This window comes from Stegodyphus dumicola, chromosome X2 (genome assembly GCF_044657685.1).
Source record: "Stegodyphus dumicola isolate Sdum_Otavi_A_Nest chromosome X2, ASM4465768v1".
Taxonomy (NCBI): Eukaryota; Metazoa; Arthropoda; class Arachnida; order Araneae; family Eresidae; genus Stegodyphus; species Stegodyphus dumicola.
The window spans coordinates 85,313,340-85,336,594 of NC_140781.1; the positions used below are offsets into that span (position 1 = coordinate 85,313,340).

Here is a 23,255-nt window from a genome sequence, read left to right on the forward strand (position 1 = left end):
TATAAAAGATGATTTTTTAGACTCCAGCAAATTCAGTAAGGTGTTTTGGAATTAGATGGAGTACTTATAGCTATGGAATTATATCAAAAATTGTTTACATTGCGATACTTCATGGTAGTCCCTTGAAAGTTTCCAACTTACGATACTCTCAAAAGTGGGTTTGGCATAAAAGAAAAGTCTCCGGTATAATTCCACATAGAAAAAGGTCAAATGCGTGTTAACAGGCGAAAAATAAAACAATACCTTCAACGAATTTGCAAAGCACAAGAAACTCAACTAAATTACCAACAGGAGTAATAAATTATTTCAAGTATTATAGATGCATTTCGTCCCCTTCCCCCTTCGGAAAAAAAATCGGATGTGTATTTAGTAACAAAATATATTAAAGAACAGTCGAAAGCCAAAAAACGGATAATATTCGTACACGCCAGACCACGTCGAATGACATAAAATGATAAGACTTTCCACCGTACTGCTTGCAGACAGACGCCGAGAAGCAAAATCAAATCCAATGAAGCAATTGATTAAAATTCACACGACAGTATAATACTAAAATCTGGGAAGACAGTTCTACTTACAGATGAAAACAAACTTGAAATACTGTAATTAAAAAAAGGAGGTGCGATTTTGATTTCAACCCACAAAACTACTGCGGATATTATGAAATACACAGTAGATTATATAGTCTGGGACAGTATAACAGCATCTGTAAAAAGTGTCTCATTGACTTTTAACACTGTTAACTGGACAAGCATTTCTGAATCAGAAGTAAAGAAGAACGGCGACTTAAATAAGACAAGTCTTACTTTCGTTCCATTAGATTACCAATTAGCTTTGAATGTTTACTTTAATGACCCCTCAGAAACTGCTTCCACCATTTCTATTGTTTGATGCACATCAGACTGCAAATATGGTGGATGCAGTGATTCTACAGAGATATTATTGCAATATTCAAACTAAGTAATTTGCCACACAACAGTTATAGGGAACGCAATTTTTAAAAGAGCACATCTATGTCATAAGCGAGGTATGTCACTATTTCAGATAAAAATCAATCCTCGGTGATATTACAGACAAGACAACTGGGAAATAAGTTAAGGAAAAAAAAACCTTGCAAAATATCAAAAGATTTACTTCACAGAGGTGAGAAAAATACTATTTTTACGATATTATTTATTTATTGATTGATACTTTGTTAAAGTTTCCAGAATCCAGCTTTCATTTAAAATTTTAACAATGGAATTCCTTTTTATATATCAGAGATATACGGGTATTTGTTTCAACTTCACACAGAGGATATGTTTAATTATTGTTTACGCTTTTACAGTATTTATATCACGAAGACGGGTTTGCCTTTCAAATATCTACCTATCTCCAAGTTGGTTTGCCAATACTTTAATAATAACTACGGGTTCAAAAGAAATTTTTTACTGTACATTCGAGAGAAATGGAAGGCTTATTTTTATTTTCGAGATTAGCAGCTTATACTTCATTGCTCTCTCTGTATTCTTTATATTCTTTAACTGAATCTCGCAAGAGCCTCTAAATGAACAAAATAATTTACGCACGAAGTAATGCAAGCAAAATCTTTTAACCTGCAACAGTGGGGGTGGAGAAAAATGAAACGCAGCCTAATGAACACGCATAAAAATGAATTTCTAGCGGTTTAAAGACTTTTTTGGGTTACATTCATAGAACTGACACTGCGTAGAACCAACATATCATAGGATCGATTTTGCGTAAGACAGACAACGGCACAGACATAAGAATGATATTAGTTATTGGTATACGATCGACATGAAAAATAAAAATTTTGACAATGAAGCAATAATGAGTAAGAGAATAAATGCACATTTGTCACTTTCGCAATTGTCAACGGCATTTAATCGACACTGCGCGGATTCGAATCGGCAAAGCATCGACACGGCACAGGAAAGACATGCAACAGACACTGTATAATGTAGCGAAGGATTATAATTAGAACAACACATAATGAAGAGGGAAAGAATTTGATTAAATTATTATTTTTAGTGTGCTTTCATAGAATCGACATTAGCATAGAACCAATATCGGCACAGAATCGGCATACAGCCGAAAGCGGTTTCTGAGCCGCCTTATCGATCATGTTTTGGCAAAAAGACTGACGGTTCTAATGCAGTGTTGACCCTGTGCCGCACCCCCACTTTTTTTTTTTTTTTTTTTTTTTTGGCTGGGAGATACTTTACTCATGATTAATTGGCTGGACATTCATTGTGTCAGCATTACATGTGCTCAGCAAATAGCTTCACGGAAACAGCAGAGATCCTCTACGCAAATGCTTCGTTTAATATTTCACTAAAATACGAAATGTAAGCTATCACAATTAACTCAGTTATTGAAGCTTATTTTCTATAAAATTAAGTGCTTAATGTACCATTTGATATTGAAAGAATCAGCGGGCGAAATTAATTGGAAACAACATAAACACAAGCTTTTGTTTCGAATTTACGCTTCCCAGGCAACCATCGAAAAAAAGCATAGAGCGATGTTTACTTCTGTCGAGGGGAAAGGTACCGAGACGAAAAGATAAAACTGGGGCTGGAATGCCGCTTTTTTGTCAATTCCTTTCACTTCCGAGACAGAATGATTTCCAAAGGAATAATCTTAAATTTGATTTCTTTCATTTAAATTAATATTACTTATTCTCAATTTGGTAGTGCCAAATAAATTGTACGAGTAGATAAACCAGCTTTTATGAGCTGTGAAACATTGAAGTTACTTCTTGACAGCGTAATGAACAAAAAATTTTAGACAAGTGCATCAAGGTCAAGTAAAGCATTCAATGCTGAATAACAATTTGAGAAGTCAAGGAGCAGTTTTCTGCAAAGCTTGGATTTTTGCGAATTTCAAATGTTGCCTTTTTTTTTTTTTTTTTTGGCCTTGTATGAATAGGTACTAGCACATGCACAAGCACTAATTACACAAATCTAACAATGTTATTTATTCCATTTAATACAGTAAGGAATGTACATACATGCCTTACAAAATCCTACTTCAATAAAATATGAAAGTATAATCTATCACTGTTAAATATTTTGCTAACACCAAACGTATTCCATATAAAGTTTATAACTATATATATATAGTATTCATAACTTTATATGGAATTTCATAACCTGGCTTATTGCCCATGGATGTCTCATCTGGAGGGTATATGGAGCCGTGTATCTGAATTAATTACCACTCGAAATTAACAAGCTATTAGACAATTTCATGCCTTACTTTTATTTGGAACTTCTGTACAACATGATTTTCTAAATACATTTTCTGAAACGTAATATTTGGGTGCCCATCCTGACCGACTGCGAACTATTGTTGAACACTGGCGAATCGACTCAGGTTCAAATACCGGCCAGCCGGTTAGTAGCATGGTCATTTTCATGGTTTTCCCCCTATTTAATGAAAATACTAGCCAATTTCCGTTAGAATCCTTTAGGCAGATAGCCCTAGTGTGCTTTGCCGTAATTAAATAAACCAAACCAAACCCTTAGAATCCTCCACGAAAGCATTCCTACCCTTAGGCAGATATCTGTCACTTGCTCTGCCTTTATCAATTAACCCTTTGTAACTTGAGAGGTAACCCTCGGTCACCAATTGATCTGACGCGGTAACTCGAGAGGTGACTCCCGGTCACCACTAGGGTTGCGGTAATAGTGTTTATTTAGCTCCAGTTTGAGTAATATCGCTTTATGAGTGAAATCAATAGATGTGAACAAAACAACTGCCAGTCTTTAATCTTAAATACGTTTTTCAGATTTATTGTAATATACGCTCCTTAGACGTTAGTTCGAATATTCCTGTTAATAATATTCCTCGTGGTAACAGGAATATTATTTGCAAAATTACGGAACCCAATAAGCATGGAATACGATGAAGTTCAAGTGAAGATGATTTCGATTTTTAGTTGATGAAGAACAAAAGTACGTCTATGCATAGACTACTTGACTATAGCAGGAAGGAAATGAGAAGATAGCAATGACGTAAAAGGCGAAAAATCAAGCTAATAGATAGCGAATGTGAAAGTGGCAGAAAAATCTAGAATGGCTAACATGCAAAGAATGCAAAGAAATACTGCCAAGAATACCGTTCGTATCCGGCGAAAAAGCAGCAGGACCGCAAGTATCTTCAGACTTGCGAAATCATTTTAAGTCAGCTGTAAGAAATTCACCAAATATGCGGAAAATCGTCTCGAGTTGCTGGTTTGTCCGAGCGAAAAAGTCCTCGAGTGCAAGGGTTAATTAACTTGTCATGTTTGGCGCAAAAATACATTGACCGCTAAATTTCATCCAACAAAAAATTTATATTAGATTATCTGAACATATAATTCATGTCCTCTTGTGACCGATAAGTAAGAACTGTGTTTTAACTTGGTTTAACGTTTCCTGGTGGTTATTGCGCAAAGCGTAGAGATTACACAGTTTGACAGCAACATACACTATCTCCCCAAATAACAACTTGCGCCTACTTAAATAGAAGAAAACAACGAGAGTAACCAGAGTTTTCCGCTTGAAGAAACTCTGATTACCGAAAGATGAAGATTTCGGATGAATGATGAAAAAACATCACTTTTCAGAACAGAGTTTTCAAGATCGACAAAACTCGGAAATAAATATCAGATAAAAAGCAAAAATACAAAGATTCATTCAAATAAATGCATGCATTTGGAAAGCAAAAACGAGAGATACAGGCGAATTATAATTTGAATTGTTAAACATACTTTAAAATAAATGCATGAAAATTTGGTTCTATTATGCATTCAAAGATAGTTAATATGAACGATTTGTTGCTTTGTCTCCTTTTCTTTTGCAATTAAATGCAAAAGAATACACCACACAAATCCAGACCTGCAAAATAGAATTGGCGTTGTAAGAAATATAAATATTATCTTGAAAAAAAATTCTGCTACCTGAAAGGGAAAAGGGGGGGGGGAGGAAATTAGCACGTATTAAGAAAAAATTTAAATCCATATATCTACGAATATATGCTCCTGAATACACAAGAACAAGAATAATCATATGTACTCGAAAATATCCCCCGGTGGAATACAAAGCCCTCCTTACACTGTAGGTTAAATTTTCAGAAATAAAAATACATCTTCAATATTGTTTTGCAAAAATTCCGAGAGACAGAATCTTAATTCACTATACTCCCTTCAGAAATTCCTTAAAATAACAGTACTGTTAACTCTGGCGCCAAGACAAAGGAACGGTACGGAAAAGTTATTGATGCATTGCTACCTGTTTGTTTTCCGGTATATTAGTTCAGTGGATGCTGGCTTGTATTGAAAAGGCTCAATTAGACGTGGCAGTTAAGCATTTACATACACGGTATATATCCGTGCGATTTATTTATCAGTTAACACAGTTTCTACGAAATATGATAATTAAACTTCTTCCTCTCATTTTGCAATTTCACCTATCAAAATATCTGCCTATAAAGCCCCACCAAATTTTCGAATAATAATTTTGGGAGGGAATACAAAATCCTTGCTAATTTACGTTTATTTCTATTTAGTAACGATTTTATTACATTTAAAACAATATAAATATCTTATTCTGGCTCTTACTGACATGAAATGTGGCAAATTTGCGTTTATTTCTATTCAGTAACGATTTTATTACATTTAAAACAATATAAATATCTTGTTCTGGCTCTTACTGACATGAAATGTAGCACCTCTGATATAGGCATACTAATATAGCGATCAGCATAAAAAAGAACTTTACATGTGTAGAAGAATAGGAATAAAAATTGGTAAATTTTTAATTGTTATCACTGATTGTCAATCGAGTCATTTCTTCTAGCTAAGACTAAATTCCTCAACCTGTACATCCAGGTTTTGCATTTAGTGATCCTGTTTTAAAACTCCTTATATATTTTATATTTATGCAGCTTCTCTATAATATTCTCAATAATTCATTAATGTAGAGAAGCGTTTCAAAACATGCTTTTTCTTCGCATTTAGTGTAATTCAGTTCACTTCGAAGTCTGTGCACGTTGGGTAAACGTTTTCTAAGTTGTAATGTATTTTTCAAATTTTTTACTTGAAAGCAAACGCTCTTGCAAAATGTCGGACCAGTCATTATCAAAACGGTAAAATGGAAAAAGGAGTTTGATACGTTGTTGGTATACTGGTTTTCAGCAAGATACAATGCTTCCCTGTTCTTAACAGTTCCGTAGAGAATCCCATTTAGGACCTGACTTGTATTAATCCCGTAACTCTTAGTAAATAATTACTCACCATCATTTTCAAGTGAAACGTAATTGGGTATCATCAGAAAGGGACGGTCAGGGTGGGTTTAGCTACTCGTTTAAATCACACCAGTAACAGGAAAGAACAGGTAAAAATTCATGGAGGTAGAAACTAACTCCTTTTTACTTTCACAGTAAAAATACCTAAAAGAAGTTCTAGGAACTCCTCGAAAGGTCTTTGAAAATATCCTTACCTGTAAAAGAGGGTAGCGGAATTCGCATACGGCTTAGCTGCAGGGGTTCTTTTTTCTGAGAAACACGACCCAACACTTAAAGACTGGGAGGCCAGCCCACCCATTGCTTAGTTGCGCTGCCCACGATGGAAGACAGACACACATCTAGCCATTTTGATAAAGGTGACACCGACCGGCGGCAAATGTAAGTGCTGATAAGGGATCATCTATGCCCATGTTTCTTGAACTATTCAGGTCACTGAGCCCTTAAGACAGATTTTAAAGGTAGATTAGGAATACAAAAAAAAAAAAAAAAATAAATCTTTATATAGCAAACATCAGGCCACCATTTGCCAAAAATTACATTCCACAAAGCAAGTCATTATGTTTCGATGTGGAATTGATAAGCTTTCTGTCTTTTTGCAAGAGCATCAGATCACCCGAATTGTTACCTTGATTCCCCCCCCCCCTTGGAGTTAGTTACCTCAAAGCTACGTACGTACAAGAGCTCTCTCTGACACTGACTTCATCGGGCCAAACTGCAGCTAGGGTTCGATAAATGTGGCCGGTGCTATAATAAGGAGCAATCTTATTTTTGAAATGTATTACCATGCTACAACAGACATTTTTTTAACAATCATCAGTATGATTTTTTAAATTATATTATGGGTACACCTATTTCAAAATGTGCGCTATCAGTACTAACTGCTGTTTTTCACCGTCGTCTTCTGTACTTAAAAAGTGTTGCTTCTATTCTCGCATGCAACTAGCGGGGTGACCACTGTATCCCTTTTCGGGATTACGAATTTCTATACATCTCCATAATCCGATCAAGACAGCTATGGGGCTCTAGATGCAGAGTTCTTTCAAGGGCATTCAGTGCAGATTTCATTTGTTTTCGTGACAGTAAAACAGGGTTACGACGATTTAAGGCATTTTGGGGACCTTAGGCACAAGCCTTATCGGCAACCAAGTCCTATTCAAATAAAAACTTGGATCACGGACTTGGATTCAAATCTTGAAAAAAAAAATATTCAAATTCACCGTTATGATTGGCAACGTACTGAGTTGCTATGAGGAAAATAATAGAATCATCAAAAAGAAAAATTAAAACAAAACAAAGAAGTGTTCAGATTTACTTTAGAAAAGTTTCCTTTCACAAAAAAGGCCAGATTATATTTTGTTTGCACTTTCCCTTCTCTTTAGTTTGATTACTTTTAATTTCTTGTAAGCAGTTAAAAAGAAATATAGAAGGAGATGGTGAGAAATTGCTGGATGAATTACAGTATTTTATACATATTTGTATGTTCTATTAATGCATTTTCATTTAGCACGGCATTTTGAAGGAAGATTCATTAACCGTATTATGCGAAGTATTTTTCTTTTTAAAACTGAGATACAAATATATTATGACTTTTTTAAAACAAAACAAAAACTAAGTTAAAAGTAATAATAATAATTTATCGAACCGAATTTCGAAATAAATCGAACACTTATTTGATTTTTAAGAACAACATTTAAATGTTTGAGACCGTCAAGCTAGGTCTTCTCGAACCACTTTTTAAATCTTTTGTTTCTTATCTTCTTGAAGACGTCTAACGGCAGGCAATAAAATCTAATGTTATCTTCCAGTTACCGTAAACGAAATGACAGTAAAGGAAGACCGTTTTTCTAGTCGAAAAAAAAAAAAAAGAGAAGCATTATTTACTGCACTTAAAGTAGCACGTAAAAGTTCCGCTGAAAAGTTTTGTCAAACTACTTCAAAAAAGTCGTTAGAAAAAGTTGGGTTATTAAAAATTATGGAATATATCCACTTGAATTAGTATGCAAATGGAATCGCTTAGCACCAATGTAACCAAATTTTCTAAGCTATTTTCTAGAAGAAATAAATTTATCTGCAGAAACAACATGCAATCATAAATCCACTTACGTATATTGTCCAGAAATTCTTATTATGATATTAGACGTTATAGAAAATGCTTATTCATAAAAATGAAAATTCAACACTGAAATTCGATCAGCATACAATCTTTATAAGAAGTTTCTTATTCCAGCTAATACATCCTTTACCAACAAAGGCGGGGGGGGGAAGAGTAATACTTTTGAGATAAGAAATCTTTTATAGGGAATTAGGTTCATGGATTTCAATCGATTTGATTAAAATCAATTGATTTCTTTAAAAGAAAGGATTGATTTAAATTAAGCTCTTCTTCATAAGACGAATTAAAATTCTACCGCACGACATTTTACTTTAACATAATTTTAGCATTATACGTATTCTCTAACCAGAACTTCGCTTTGTATTAAGAATATTTGTTATTAATGTCTTAAAATTAGATTAATTTTATACAAAACGATATTTACAAATCCGAAAATATTTTGGTTCTTTTTTTTCAAAATTTAAGAGAATTTAATATGAATTAAACTTCCTACATAGTTATACCCCCAAAAATGTTGAATAATCTTTGTGAAACTAATAAAAAGACACATGATATTTTACAAAATAATTCCACAAATCCATTTTTTTATTTATTAATACTTATTTATTTTTTAGAATAATTATTTCAGAACTGTATTTTGATTTTCAACTATAATTTTCTGCAATACAATATGCATATCATTAATTTATAGTTTGAATTTTAATTATAACTTTCTGCAGTACAGTTGCAGACACATTAGGATTTTTTTGGAAGCAGGCAAGATGAAAAATGAGCAATCGCCTTCGCCTGGAATCGAATCACGGACCTCTGGATATCGACCGGCCCAGCGTGCAGAACCACTACACCACGAAGGTACGCTAGGAAGGCGGGAGAAATACCTCATATACTCCCCCTTTTAAAGGGCGACTGGGACTTTTAGGGGACCCAATCGCCAAATCCTGGGTGGGGAGAATCATCATCCAACACTCCTTTAGTTCGGGCATCACCGTAGAGACATTAGGATTTTTTTTGGAAGCAGGCAAGATGAAAAATGAGCAATCGCCTTCGCCGGTTATCGAACCACGGACCTCTGGATACCGGCCCAGCGTGCTTAGTTCGAGCGCCACTGTAGAGAGATTAGGTATTTTTTGAAAGCAGGCAAGATGAAAAATTAGCAAACGCCTTCGCCGGGAATCGAACCACTGACCTCTAGAATACCGGCCCAGCGTGCAGAACCACTACACCACGAAGGAACGCTAGGAAGGCGGGAGAAATACCTTATATACTCCCCCTTTTAGGGCGACTGGGGTTTTTAGGGGAACGAATCGCCAAATCCTGGGTGGGGAGAAATCATCATCCACCACCCTTTTAGTTCGGGTGCCACTGTAGAGACATTAGGCAATTTGGAAGCAGGCAAGATAAAGTGAGTAATCGCCTTCGCCGGGAATCGGGCCACGGACCTCTGGAATACGCGCTCAGCGTGCAGACCACCACACCACGAAGGCATGCCAAAAATATCTTATAACGGAACTTCCAATCTTTAATCAAATATTATGTTTACATGCAAGTAATACTACGCTAATTCCAGCTTATTTTCATATTAATTTAGAAATTTATAACAGGATAGGTCCCACCAGTATATTTTGTTTTGAACTGTAGAGCTATGTGCTATGATGCCATAATACTTTGATAAATTCATTAAAAAAAAATTATACTGAAAAGTTAGTTTTTAATGAAACGGAAACCTTATTTTATTTATGAAATAAAAACTTGGATGATACCTAAACTTTTCTTTATGAGGTACTTATACTGTATACATACATATATATATATATATATATATATATATAAGTAAGTATTATATTGCTTGTTTCTTTTCCCACCCTCTTTAAAAGAAAATAAAAAGAAGCAAAAGATCTATTCAAGCTACAACCTGAAAATGCCACAATTAGTTGGGATTAGATTATTTAAATTATAGGAAAGCACTGCCAGGATCTGAATCTGAATCGAACTACCAGTGTTCTACGATTTTACCGTACGGGCACTTATGGGTAAAGCAGTATAAAGGAATTCTGTTTGTTTAAGGGATAAAACATTTAAAAGCATTTTTCAGCCAAGATTCGAATAATAAAAAAGGGGTGAAGATTCCACTTTCTCAATCTTCAATATTTATTAAGATTTGTAGAATTCGAGAATTCAGATATTTTTATACATAGAGATACATAATATTCAAAGTTCATCGATTTCGACAAAAATTTTAAACACAATATTTTTCTTAATATTTTAATATTTATATATACTTCAGTAGCACGAGATTTGCTAACGTTTCCAGTTTTCAATAGTGAATTTTTTGATGTCAAGTGCTTTAAATTTTTAATGTCGAGTACTCAACCCTTCGAGCATAGCATTTTCCATTTTATTTCAAATTTACAAATTATCTTGTTTATCTGCAGTCCAGATATTCTCTATTCTAAATACGAATAGCATCATTTCTATAAAAACGCTTTCGGTGAGAAACAGAAACACGGAGGTTGAAATCAATACGAAGCTTGGTGGCTAGCTTTGCTAGAGTACAGCCCTATCATTTCCAAAATTTCCAAGGTGTCCACGAACGTAAGCAAAATGAATGTCGGTATCAAGATCTTGCAAAGTCTTAATAATAACCTGAAATTCAACAGCAAAATTCTTTGAAACACTAATTTTCTGTAATAACTGCAGCGAAGAAAAAGAATTATTTTATATTGAAATGTCCATTGATCTCAAACCAATACAAGATTGTTAATTTTTTCACAGCAAGGTTTAAGCATAGGCAACTCAGCCTGAAAAACATATCACTTTTCATTAATTTTGTACTGTTCGAAGTCTCTTGTTTGTTTTCATAAACAGCAAAAGCAAAGCCAAGCTTATTATTCATTTTACTTCCGGCTGTAAAACAAATTAATTCGTACACTTCGAGAACAGCGTCGGAATAGCTAACAACTAGTATACGATTTCTATTAAAAGGATACTATAAAAAAGAAACTGGAAGGTTGTTGTCAAGAAAAATTGATGAGGATTCCCTGCAAATGTTTTGCTTCGTCACAGTATTGCTCAAAATTTCAATATCTATGCGTGGAATACCAAGGTGCCTCGTAAACTAATAGTTTTGCAGCTACGAACATTTAGACATGTGAAACCTAACACGTCAAAACATTAAGCAAAAGCGGAGAAAAAGCTATAAACAGTAACGGCATATATTTTAGATAAGCAATGTAAATTTGAAAGCTTTGGCTATTTTTTTTTTTTTTTTTTTTTTTTCTTTCACATAAACCAAACCAAACTTTGAATGCGATCATCATGTCCAAGCAGACGCCGATACTTCCGGCAACTTTGAAGCGTCTATCTGTATCATGGCCACCAATTGTTTCTGAACTTTTTCGGACTAAAGAGGAAATTTCTGCTTTCCTAAATTCTATTCTCAATTTAGATTATTGAGTTCTCTTTGTTTTACTACTTTTTGTTTTATTTTTTCTTTTACTTATTTTTTAAATAATTTTTCCCCATTTGCAGTGCTATTGTACATTTCTTTATCTAATTTGTTAGTGCTATAACTTACTTGCGTCAGCCTTGTGGTATACTTTGTGGAACACAAGGAGTTGAAATAAAAGTTATTAAAACAAATAAATAAATGAAATGTTTCTGAAGAGGCCAACTTGAACAATAATTTCTGCTTTCCTAAATTCTATTCTCAATTTAGATTATTGAGTTCTCTTTGTTTTACTACTTTTTGTTTTATTTTTCTTTTACTTATTTTTTAAATAATTTTTCCCCATTTGCAGTGCTATTGTACATTTCTTTATTTAATTTGTTAGTGCTATAACTTACTTGCGTCAGCCTTGTGGTATACTTTGTGGAACACAAGGAGTTGAAATAAAAGTTATTAAAACAAATAAATAAATGAAATGTTTCTGAAGAGGCCAACTTGAACAATAAACGTAACACATAAAAAAGCACGCTACTATTATTATTATGTTAGATATTTCAAAGGTCATCAATTTCAATAAAATTCTTTTTGCTTAAACAAAATGCTTTCCTATTCATACGTAAATTTTACACTGTTAACATAAATCGGACATTTCTAAATTATATGCTGAAAAACTGGGGGGGGGGATACGCGCGAGAGAGAGAATTAAGCGAGTAAATACAATATATTTCCTACGTTTTCTCAAATTGATCGATTTTGTGGTTTTTATTTTATATCCATACCTTCTAATCGCTTTAAGGTTAAGTTAGGTTATTTGAACACTTCAAAACACACGAGGACTATCTGCCTAACGGCAGGGATGGCTTAGAACGTTCTCAGTGAAACTGTCTCGTATTCACGCTACACATGGGACGGCTCATCTGAGTTCGAACTACCAGTAAACACTCGGCGCCCATTTTCATTAGGCTATTCTTGCGGTTGCAAAATTAATTCTTATCATAAAATAAACCATTTATTTCGTCGTATTTCGTTTTCCTACATTCCTCCCTTTGACTTAAGCAAATCACACAATCTGCTATACATTAAAAAAAATTCTATTGTATTTATATCTATTAAAAAAAATCTAAAAAACATATTTACTTGGGTGCGCGAAAATAATTCGGGTGCCCGAGTTAACTCGGTTGGTACATTGAGAGGTAGAGAGGTCGGTTTGGCCTTTTATAATAATTCCTCCACCGGATTTAATTTGGAAGGTTAAAAAAAGTTGTTAAACATCGGCAATCCTTAATAACAAAACATACTTTGTTCCTCAGCCTCGTGGTATACTAAGGAACTTCTTCGCTGAATTCAAGAAAATAACAGTCTACCAATACTACTATTTATATCTCAAAAAAAGAAAAATACGCTATATTTAAGTTAGCTTTACAATGACAGTTTCACCTACATACTTTTAATTCGAAAATTGAGAGTCAAATTATATGCGATGCAAACTGGTAATTGAACTACATTTAAAACCTTTGGCTTAAATGAACTTTCCAGTAGAAAGCTATTTTAAATGGCAATCCGAAGACACATTTTAGGAAACCGTTGGTTGATTAACAGAAGAAACGGTAAACATTTTTTAGTGATGTGAAACTGAATATCTCTCTGAGGAAGAAATCTAAATATTTGGTTGTAATGTTTATCGACCTCTACCTTTTTTTGACAGTAGCATTATTTTCTTGCTTGCAGAAATGCAACGAGCTTTACTCAGATATTACTAAAATGTGTAAGACACTTAAGAAACTCTACCATTTACATATCAGCTACAACATTTTACTAAGAATGATGTCATGAATATTACGTGTCGTCTGTCATTCAGCTATTATTTAGATACTCTCAATTATCTGCGCATCGTCCCTCCCTCTTTCCGAAAGGTGTTAAAAATAAAGCGTTAAGTTATCATAAACAACTAACCCACTTTTCTTCTCGTTTTTTTAACTAATCATTTTTAACGCTGGGACGCGTCATTATTTCTAGAATACTATTAGGCAATAAGAATTCTAGCGAAGCGCCTGATCTCCGCTTATCAGTGTGGTGTTTATTTCGTATTATGCAACACAGTTACCAAAAACTCTGAATTACAGTTATTAGATTTGAAGATACGATTATGATTGTCAAAGATTGCTTCAAATAAAAACTTTCCAACGGTTTATTATTATTTAAATTGCACCAAATTTTAAACAATATATGTCGTTTCACTGAAAATCTTTGATGGATAGGGATTTTAAGGTGAACGCAGGACTAATTTCGAACTATTTGCCTTTTCGCTCATTAATTAACATGGATAATTAGTATATTTTATTAAAAATTTATAACAATAATAAAGCTGACTACAACATTAAAACAAAGCTGAGTAAGATTAACTTAAAGTGCTATTAATAGTCAGCTTTGAAAGCTTTCCTTACAATCTGAATTTAAGAAATTTCTGCTAGAACTCCACCACAGAATCATTTGAAGTTTTAAAGCAAAATTAGAAATTCGACCAAGTTTCAGTATTTATCAGAATTAGGCACACATAAAAGAAATATCTATACAATTAATAAGAATTTATGCATGGAATACAACGATTTTTTAAAATAATTTGTAATCATATGTTTTATCACAGTAGCTTTTTCAATGGACTTCAGCATTTATAACTAATGTAAACTTTAATTACGTAAGAGATAAATATGAGTTTACTGACAATATTTAGTGTCTGCCATGAAAAATAGGTTGATTTTTTAAGACCTTTGTAATTACACATTTCATTTATTAGTTTTGCTTTCTCGTAAGATGTCTCAGAACTAAAATGAACATTAAACTTACAAATTTACTGAAAAATTTCTGCCGTCTGAGAAATTAATACTCACCGAATATCAGGAATAAATTTAATCAAATAACGAGATAATTTTTTGTAGACAAAACAGAAAATTTTACGAATTATAAAGCATAAGAAAATAATCTAAATCTGAATTTAAATTGCTAAAAGAGAAAGCTTGAAATTTGGCAGTTCTCCCTTGCAGAGGAAATAATAAAAGTGAAACTACTCGAGATACGCACATACATACCTGAGAATTGACCTAATAGCATCCACAACGGTCATAACTGAAAAATCCTTAAATGGTGATGATGACAGTTTCTTACCGTCGCGATGGGGGGACACGCGAGACGTCCACGACCCATTTGTGTTTAGAGCTCTGCTCCTGTTGAGTTTTACGTCGTAAGTCATGGGAAGCAACCATCAGAAAGCTACACCGCTACAGCGGTCTTCTGGTCGTCAGGATTGTGTTATCTAGTTAGCTAGCAACGCACCTCCAATCGATCATGTCAAAGATAAATGCCCGTGACGCACAGGACCATCTATTCTAGCGCTAAAACAGAAAATTTTTACGAATAAAAACCAATTTCAATCGATTTCTAATATTTTGTACCACTGCCACCTACATTCGAGTATCAGCGAAAAAGTATCATTCGAGTATCAGCGAATTTTGGTAAAAAATACCAAGGTAAAATTTCCCACCAGGAATTACACTAGAGAGAAATGCTGTTAGGTGATGCACATCCCAAACATCTCCATCAATGATAATTTCATAACAGTTGCGCAATCTTATATATTTTAAACCACAGTCCTGTTTCCTCCCTGATCAGAAATATTAAATTACGAAGATAGGACAAAATCAATGCAATTAAATTGTTTATCAATTACATCAGATTAAATATGTGAATAATATTATACAGAATTTTTTTTTTTCCATCGCTGAAGACATCCTTTATTCTGACTTTTCTTCCTTCCCCCTACCATGGAAAAGAATATTTTCATCCTTGCTTTGAAACTTTTTATAGCTTTAAAGCAAAGACGAAAATTTTATGATGCACAAAAATTTAATGACATTGTTCGCCAATAAGATTGGTTTACATGGTCATGGCAAAGCACGCTAAGGTTGACGCGAAAGGGAAGGCATGTCTTTGTGGAGGGCTTTCTAAGAGAAACTGGCTCTTATCAACACGGAAAACCTCCATACTATTATATGTGAATTTGTTTTAACAGTTCAAAATTAATAAGAACCCGACTAACCGATGAGCATCAAACGCCATCAAATACCAAGCTGTAGTAAGAAACAAAAAAAGTTTATAATTATTAACATACTAACATATATATTTTTATTTATTCAAGGAAAGGATTAATAAATAAAAGAAAGAGCCTAAATTACTACCATTTATCCTCAAGTTCTGTCCCACTCGGTAAAGTTTCTCTTAAAGCTTAGAAAGTTTTCAGAATTTGTTTATTTTTAGTTTAAATTTAAGTTATTTAATGATTAACTTAAAATGTTTGAATTACCTGAAAGAAATGTCAGTCCAAGAAATTAATATTTAGCTGTCAGCACATTTGAATAACTAAGGCTAACCAACAAATTTCAGGTAGAAAATAAATATATTTTCGCTTTAAGCTATTATTATTGTTTATACACATTTTGGTAAATATTTAGTAAGAGAAACTTAAATTTATTTAAAATAAATTTTATTTTGTTACTAATATTTTTCATTTTGTTAAAAGAAAATTCTAACCCGTCAGCTGTTTTCACATTATGCATTTGGCTCGCATGCAATTTGAGTTTCGGATAACTGACACATAATTTTATTGAACTAATTTTTATACGTCAGATTTATAGCTTTAAATGTCTTTTGCTGATAAATAAACTGTAAGGAGGGGGAAAAATTCTTTAATTATTTAATTTTTTGAAAACTCAAGATTTAGCAACTTAAATTTTTCAATAACTGATGATGTGACACAATAAAGGAGGAAAGTTATATACAAATTTAAATATTAAAAAAAAAAAAAAAAAAATCAAAAAACAATGAATCAAATTTTCGGTTTTTAACTTTGCTTAAAAAAAAAAAAAAAAAAAAAACAAGCAAAATGCATTTTCATAGCACAGATTCCTTCCATACCAACATTAAAATCCTCTTCTTGAATGATTAGATAGATAAAGGAATCATGGTCAACGGATCACATAAACCGATTGCGCAACCTCGGAAGCGACTTGACCGGAAACGGCACAAATGAGCCTACACTTCATAAATATCTGAACTTGTTTATTTATGAAACGCCGGCGAACAAAAATATTTACGCTTGATCGCATTCACGACATTTCCAATGAATACCGCGTCTCTCGGCACAATTTATCGATATAACCGATTTATTTAGCGGGAAACGCAAATAAAAAGAAAAACTTGCGCGTTAAGTGGCAATCACGCAGAACCACCGCGTTCCATGGGGACAACAAACCATTAATTAATTTTGAAAAATATTAAAGATATTCTGTGTTCCAAGATGACGAGGCTTCCCTACTTCATAAATCCACCACTGGTAGAAACATTTGTAATGGAAATTTTTCGTTAAAAGGTAGGAAGAATTCCTTTTGCAAGAGAAGATTTCGGATTTCGATTACGGAAAAAAGCTGGAGGGCTACTACCTAACTCTTTTGAAAGGAAGACTTGCGGTGGTTCAAACCGCTGACACCTCGGAGCTACTGAAAAAACTGCGCACAGCTTTTGACACTCAAAATCGAGGTTTTTCAAACTTTTTATCCTTGCATATCATCACTGAAACCTTGTCCATTACTGCTGACACAATATTCATTTCTCAGGGAACGCTTACATTTGGTACGGAACTTATCTACTTCAATTTCTGAATCCGTGAAGGCGATTACGTGATTCCTCTTAGTAAAGCAAGTAGCCCAACACAGAAGACGGTTTGAAAAAAAACATTTCTATTGGTTCATTAGCCTTAAAGTTACACAATCTGTGTAAGAAAAGAGACAAACTATGCAGCTTAAGGGAACAACAGAAACATAGTTAACAACAACAAACTCTTATAACCGCTCCTGCTACTGAAAGCAACTGCGGTGTTTTATAACTATTCTAATTGTTACAAAACGATTGTTAAAGTGTAACGATTGGAATCCACGTTTCTAACCACTCCGTTATCTCACTCCGGATTAGGCAGGAGGAGACAGGTGCTAACTACCAAAGTGGGCAAAAGCCAATAGGCTAAAACTGGGCAGAGCACGTCAACTAAGTAAAAGCTTAAAAAAAAAAAAAAAAAAAAAAAAAAAAAAAGCCAAGCGGCTAATATAGCAGGGGTGCCTTTCGGCTAAAAGGAAAGAAACAAAATGCCAAAAACTAGTCTAAGAAGGGGAGAGCTATTACAGCTAAAAAGAAGGGGAACAGGCGAAATGAAGCAAAGTCTATCGACTAAAAGGGCTGAGAGGAAAGGCTAAACTTAGAGAAAGCTTTGTAAACTTAAAACAAAAAAGGGGGGAAGTCATGACGGCTAAAACAGGAAGTGAAGGGACAGCCAGTAAAGTTACAATGCTAGCGTAATTTAAGGAAAAAAAAAAAAACTTTTTACATAAATGAGCAATTAATTAAAGCAGAGTAAAATTTAAAATAAACATATATACAAACAAAATAATAATCATAACAGATAAAATAATAAGCATAAGCATAACAAATAAATAATCATAATCATAACAAATAAATAATCATAATAACAAAAATAAATAATAAATAACAATAATAACAAAATAATAGAAAAATTCAAAGAAACTTATAAACAGATATACAATTTCCTGCAGGTGTATACACTACACCACTACAGTAAACACTGCACTACAGTAAACACTACAGTGACTAAATAAATGAGCATTACATTGAAGTGAATGGAAGAAAAATAACATGAATATAATATAATAATAATAGAATGACATAAACATTGTAGGATTAACTATAAACAATAAAGTCTGAGTCATTTGCATGTATAAGTTGCATAATTTACTTCATGGCATTAAGAGTAGAATTGCATTTTGCCAAAATTTCCAGTGAAGGCAATGGCGATGGAAAAAGAGTTGTTCTTTCTCTTGTTGTTATTGGACAAGACGTGATGTAATGGAGAGCTCCTGCAAGCTCTCCACTTGTCCCGCGGCCACATCTTGTGGTGTTCTTTTTATGAAATCTTTGCATATATTGCGGAAATTTACCATGATTTGTCAAGACTTGATTTAAAATGTGATCTGAATGTATACGAGAGAGAGAAATTTGTGGAAAAAAGGCATAAGTCGAACGTCCTGTAGAGTCCTCATCCCATCTTTGCTGCCATGTTTTAAGCGATTCTTGCAGGATTTGATGTTTGGCCGAAATCTCTGAAACAAGCACTTCAACATCTATCTAATCTTGTTGTGTTGCTCTTTTTGCTTCGTAATCTGCTCTTTCGTTCCCTGCGATTCCAATGTGAGCTTTAATCCAATTAAGCTCTAGAGAATGGGAATCTAAAAGAGTTTTTATGATTTCCTTTAAGCTAAGAATGCTTCTTTTCGTAATTTTATCACTATTTAAACTTTGAAGGGAACTACGACTGTCTGTAAAAATACGAATAGGAATGTTGTCAGTTATTGTGGAACCTATCCAGATGAGTGCTTTTTTTAAAGCAAGAACCTCTGCTTGGAACACGGAAGCCGTATCATTTAATCTATAAATTTCTGAATGAACTTCGTGCCCATTGTTGTACATAACGAAAGCCGCACCTACATGTTTACCAATCTTAGATCCATCTGTAAAGATTTCGATATTTTTCTGTGTTGGAGTATTTTTATGCCAGGGAAGTATGTCTTGATGAGCAGGGTGCGTGTGGAAGTGCGGGACTCTTTCTTCTAAGGTATTGAACCATATAACAAGATTGCTTATTTCCAAGTTTTCCTTATAATGAATTAGTCTAAAGAATTTTCTCTCCATCTCAGCTTTTATGTCTAAAGGCATAAGGCCCGAGAGAACTTGCAGAGCTGATGTGGGAGATGTTGAATAACACTTGGTAATACATAAAAGAACTGACCTTTGTATTTGTGAAAGTTTTTGCTTTTGGCGTACGGTTCCCGTGAACCACACGGGACACCCATAAAGTATTAATCGCTCGATAGCTCTGAGATAAAGTATTTTAAGTAATTTTCCTTTCTTGCTCCAAGTTTTGAGAAATGATCCGATTTAGTTTATGAATTAATTTTTGTGTTTTCTCCTTTAAATGTACTAAGTGTGGAATCCATGTGAGTTTCTGATCAAGAATAAAACCCAAATATTTTAATGTAAAATTTCTTGAGATGGTAATGTTGTCCCACTTAATACGTGGAGGCAATCTATGTAATTTAGTGCCTTTAGGAAACAAAATTAATTTGGTTTTATCAATACTAAATTTAAGTTGATATTTATTGATATCGAAGATTACATCCGCTGCTTGCAAGATGAAATTACTTCAATTTATCTATATTGCTGTATTGTTGATTAATGTAGATTACCCGAACTCTTGTTTGGACAGATGCCGCAGAAGATTCTGGGTTTATATTTACTTATTTATTTATTTCAATATGTCAAAGCCTCGATGGCTAAGGCATATTACGGTGAAACCTCGCGAAGGATTTGCAAAGGAAACTCTAGGGAAATTATAAAAACACTCACGCAACCAACCCATTCGGCAGGATTTGAGCTACCAGTATTAAAAAATTTTATTCCATTCAGCCACTGGCCACAGCACAAATTGCCTTTTCAGTTATTTTTTATAACTGAAAGCGCACTTTGTGAAACCCTTTTTGCAAACGTGTGAGAAGATTGCAGAAAATGTCCAAAAATAAGATACAGATGTGATTGATGATCGATTTTCTTAAATTTTTCGATCGTTATTCTCCGCAAGAAGAGTTATACAAGCTGTGCATTCAGTTATAAAAAAAAAAAAAAAAAAAAAAAAAATCATGAACTGTTTAAAAAGGATTAAACAGAAAAAGCACCAGCCGCAGCCTGCAATAGGAAAACCAAATAATTACGGATACTTTTTACTCTCATTACATACACTTCCCCGTTTTGCTGAGAAATGAGGGAAAAATTTTTTAGTTATGATAGATAATGTATATTCACGAAAATATAGTTTATTCTAAATAAACTTACAATTTCTAACGTAAACATGAAAATGAATAATATGAATCCCAATCCAGCCCAGCTCAGCTGATAATCCAAATTATATTATACTGTCTTAAATGATACAAAACAGTGCACAAGCTGTATACATTACTAATTTTAGACATCAAAAACGAAAGGCATAGGTAAACAAAGTTAAGAGTTTTGTACACATTTTGACGGTGGCGAAGGACAAAACTGACTAGTATGCACATACAGGGTGTTTCATAGATCGTGGGACACACTTGGAGGGGTGGTGGAGCGTACTAAAACATGTATTTTTTTATAGGAATGTAGGGTCTAAAGTGACAGGTTAAGGCAGGAACGCAAAAAAAACGACAATGTGTTTATGTACAAAATCAAAGCAAAGTGCTTCTTTATAGCAATACAGCATTCACAATAAATGTTCAAAATTGCGAACACCAGCAGTAATACATGCTTGGTAATGTCGCAGAAGGGATTTACGAACGTTTCGAAAAACGACAGGCATTTCGCGCACGCTTGCAGCCGCAATGGATAGTCGTGCAACGAGGTCCTCCAGTGAGTAAACGGGAGTCTCGTAAATGTTCTTCAGATGGCCCCATAAAGAACATCCAAGCTGGATAAATCTGGCGAACGGGGTGGCCATCGAATGGGTCCACCAAGGCCAATCCATCGGCCCGGAAATGTCCCAGTAATTGCGGACCTCGACAAGCGTTTACCTCGACACGTGGTTATGCGCTGGTGCACCATCATGCTGGAACCACATGCGATCACGAACGACAGCCGGAACATCCTGCAGCAATTCCGGTAGCACCTCTTGCAGAAAAATATGATAACATAAGCCATTTGTACATGCAGGTAAGAGGTATGGGCCTATGAGGTAGTTGTTAACAATACCCGCTCACACATTCACGGAGAAGCGGGTTTGGAATGCATGTGGACGTGTGCCTTGTGGATTATGAGCTGCCCACACGTGCATATTGTGGCTATTTGAAGATGCCGTCCTGTGAGAACGTCTCGTTCGTGAATAGCACATCCGATGGGAAATCCGCCTGCGCCGCACACTGCTGCAAGAACCAATGACAGAAATGAACTCGAAGAGGGTAATCTGTCTCTTACAAGGCTTGGGCTCTCTGCAAAATGGTATGGGTACAAAGCATTTTCATGCGATACTTTCCAATGACTCAGCTGCAGACGACATGCAATAGCTCTTGTACTTGTCTGAGGTGATTCATGCACAATGTTCAAGATGGATTCTTTAATGCGAGGTTGTCTTGCACTTCTTCTTCCACTCCTAGTGTCAGAGGTGGCTTCAAATGACCCGTTTTCACACAGAGACCGATACAACCTCTCGAACATTCGGCATACGCCTGTTCGGAATCCGTTCCTAGTACAACCGTAGCGCTGCTCTGCCGTTCCCATTAGCAGCACCATACATGAGATGCATGTCAGCTTTTTCCCTGTGCATAAACTCACCCATCGCGTTCGACATCAGAGTTGCGAATGATCCTCTGATGCATCGGATCGTGGTTTGTCCGGCTTACTACTGCTTTCTACCGCTGCATTGCCACCCAATCACAGTTGTAGTTCCTATTACTGTTAGTATTTCCTTTTTTGAACGTTTATTGTGAATACTGTATTGCTGCAAAGAAACACTTTGCTTTGATTTTGTACATAAACACATTTTCCTCTCGTGCCGTTTTTTGCGTTCCTGCCTTAACCCGTCACTTTAGACCCTACATTCCTATCCAAAAAAATGCATGTTTTAGTACGCTCCACCACCCCTCCAAGTTTGTCCCATGATCTATGAAACACCCTGTATATTTCACGGATTTATGACATACCTTTTTTTTTAAATTATTAAGACATTAATTCATGTGATTAGTTTCCAATTTTTTTCAAAATGCTGCGAAAAGTTTTAAAAAGTATACTTATTGGGGAGGGGAATCTAAGTATAAGCACAATATTACCATCAAGACGTGCGCTGTGTAAAGGTAAAATGTACACGAAAATATACATACTTAAAATTAAATAAAAGCATTTATAATTGCCTCAAATTCCCGAAAAGCAGTTTTCCCCCGGCTTCTAAAATCCACATAAAGCAAGAGACTATGTTTCTCAACTCATTCCGCAATGTGTACAGCAATATACATAATTTATAAATAAATAGATAGCCACTAAAACATTCGTTCATCATGATAATTGAAGCAAACATAAGAAGCTAGTAGAAATTTGGCTCAACAGGTGGTGGTATTTAAAAAGGAATATATTTATCATACAGCTGATATGTTGGATGAAGTTTTATTGCACGCATTCCTAATGCTTAAATCTACGTGACGATACGGAAAATATTTAGTGCTGGAGAAATTTCCATACGAAAAGACAGTCATGGCTGTTTCAAAATTCTTC

At 34.4% G+C, this 23,255-nt stretch overlaps 1 protein-coding gene across 4 annotated transcripts in view; it reads right to left on the reverse strand.

The window, feature by feature from the left end:
* The window catches only part of Mob2 (MOB kinase activator 2), a 494,181-nt gene that overhangs the window by 97,656 nt on the left and 373,270 nt on the right, over nucleotides 1–23,255 (reverse strand). The window contains exon 1 of one of the 4 annotated variants that reach the window (XM_085809666.1): nucleotides 14,936–15,134. The exons of 2 other annotated variants lie outside the window; for them this stretch is intronic. In XM_085809666.1, the coding sequence (XP_085665792.1) occupies nucleotides 14,936–15,096 (161 nt within the window). In that variant the 5' untranslated portion in view covers nucleotides 15,097–15,134. Of the gene's footprint in view, nucleotides 1–14,927; nucleotides 15,135–23,255 lie in introns of those variants that run through there. One more of the 4 variants, XM_085809670.1, reaches the window with a different exon arrangement.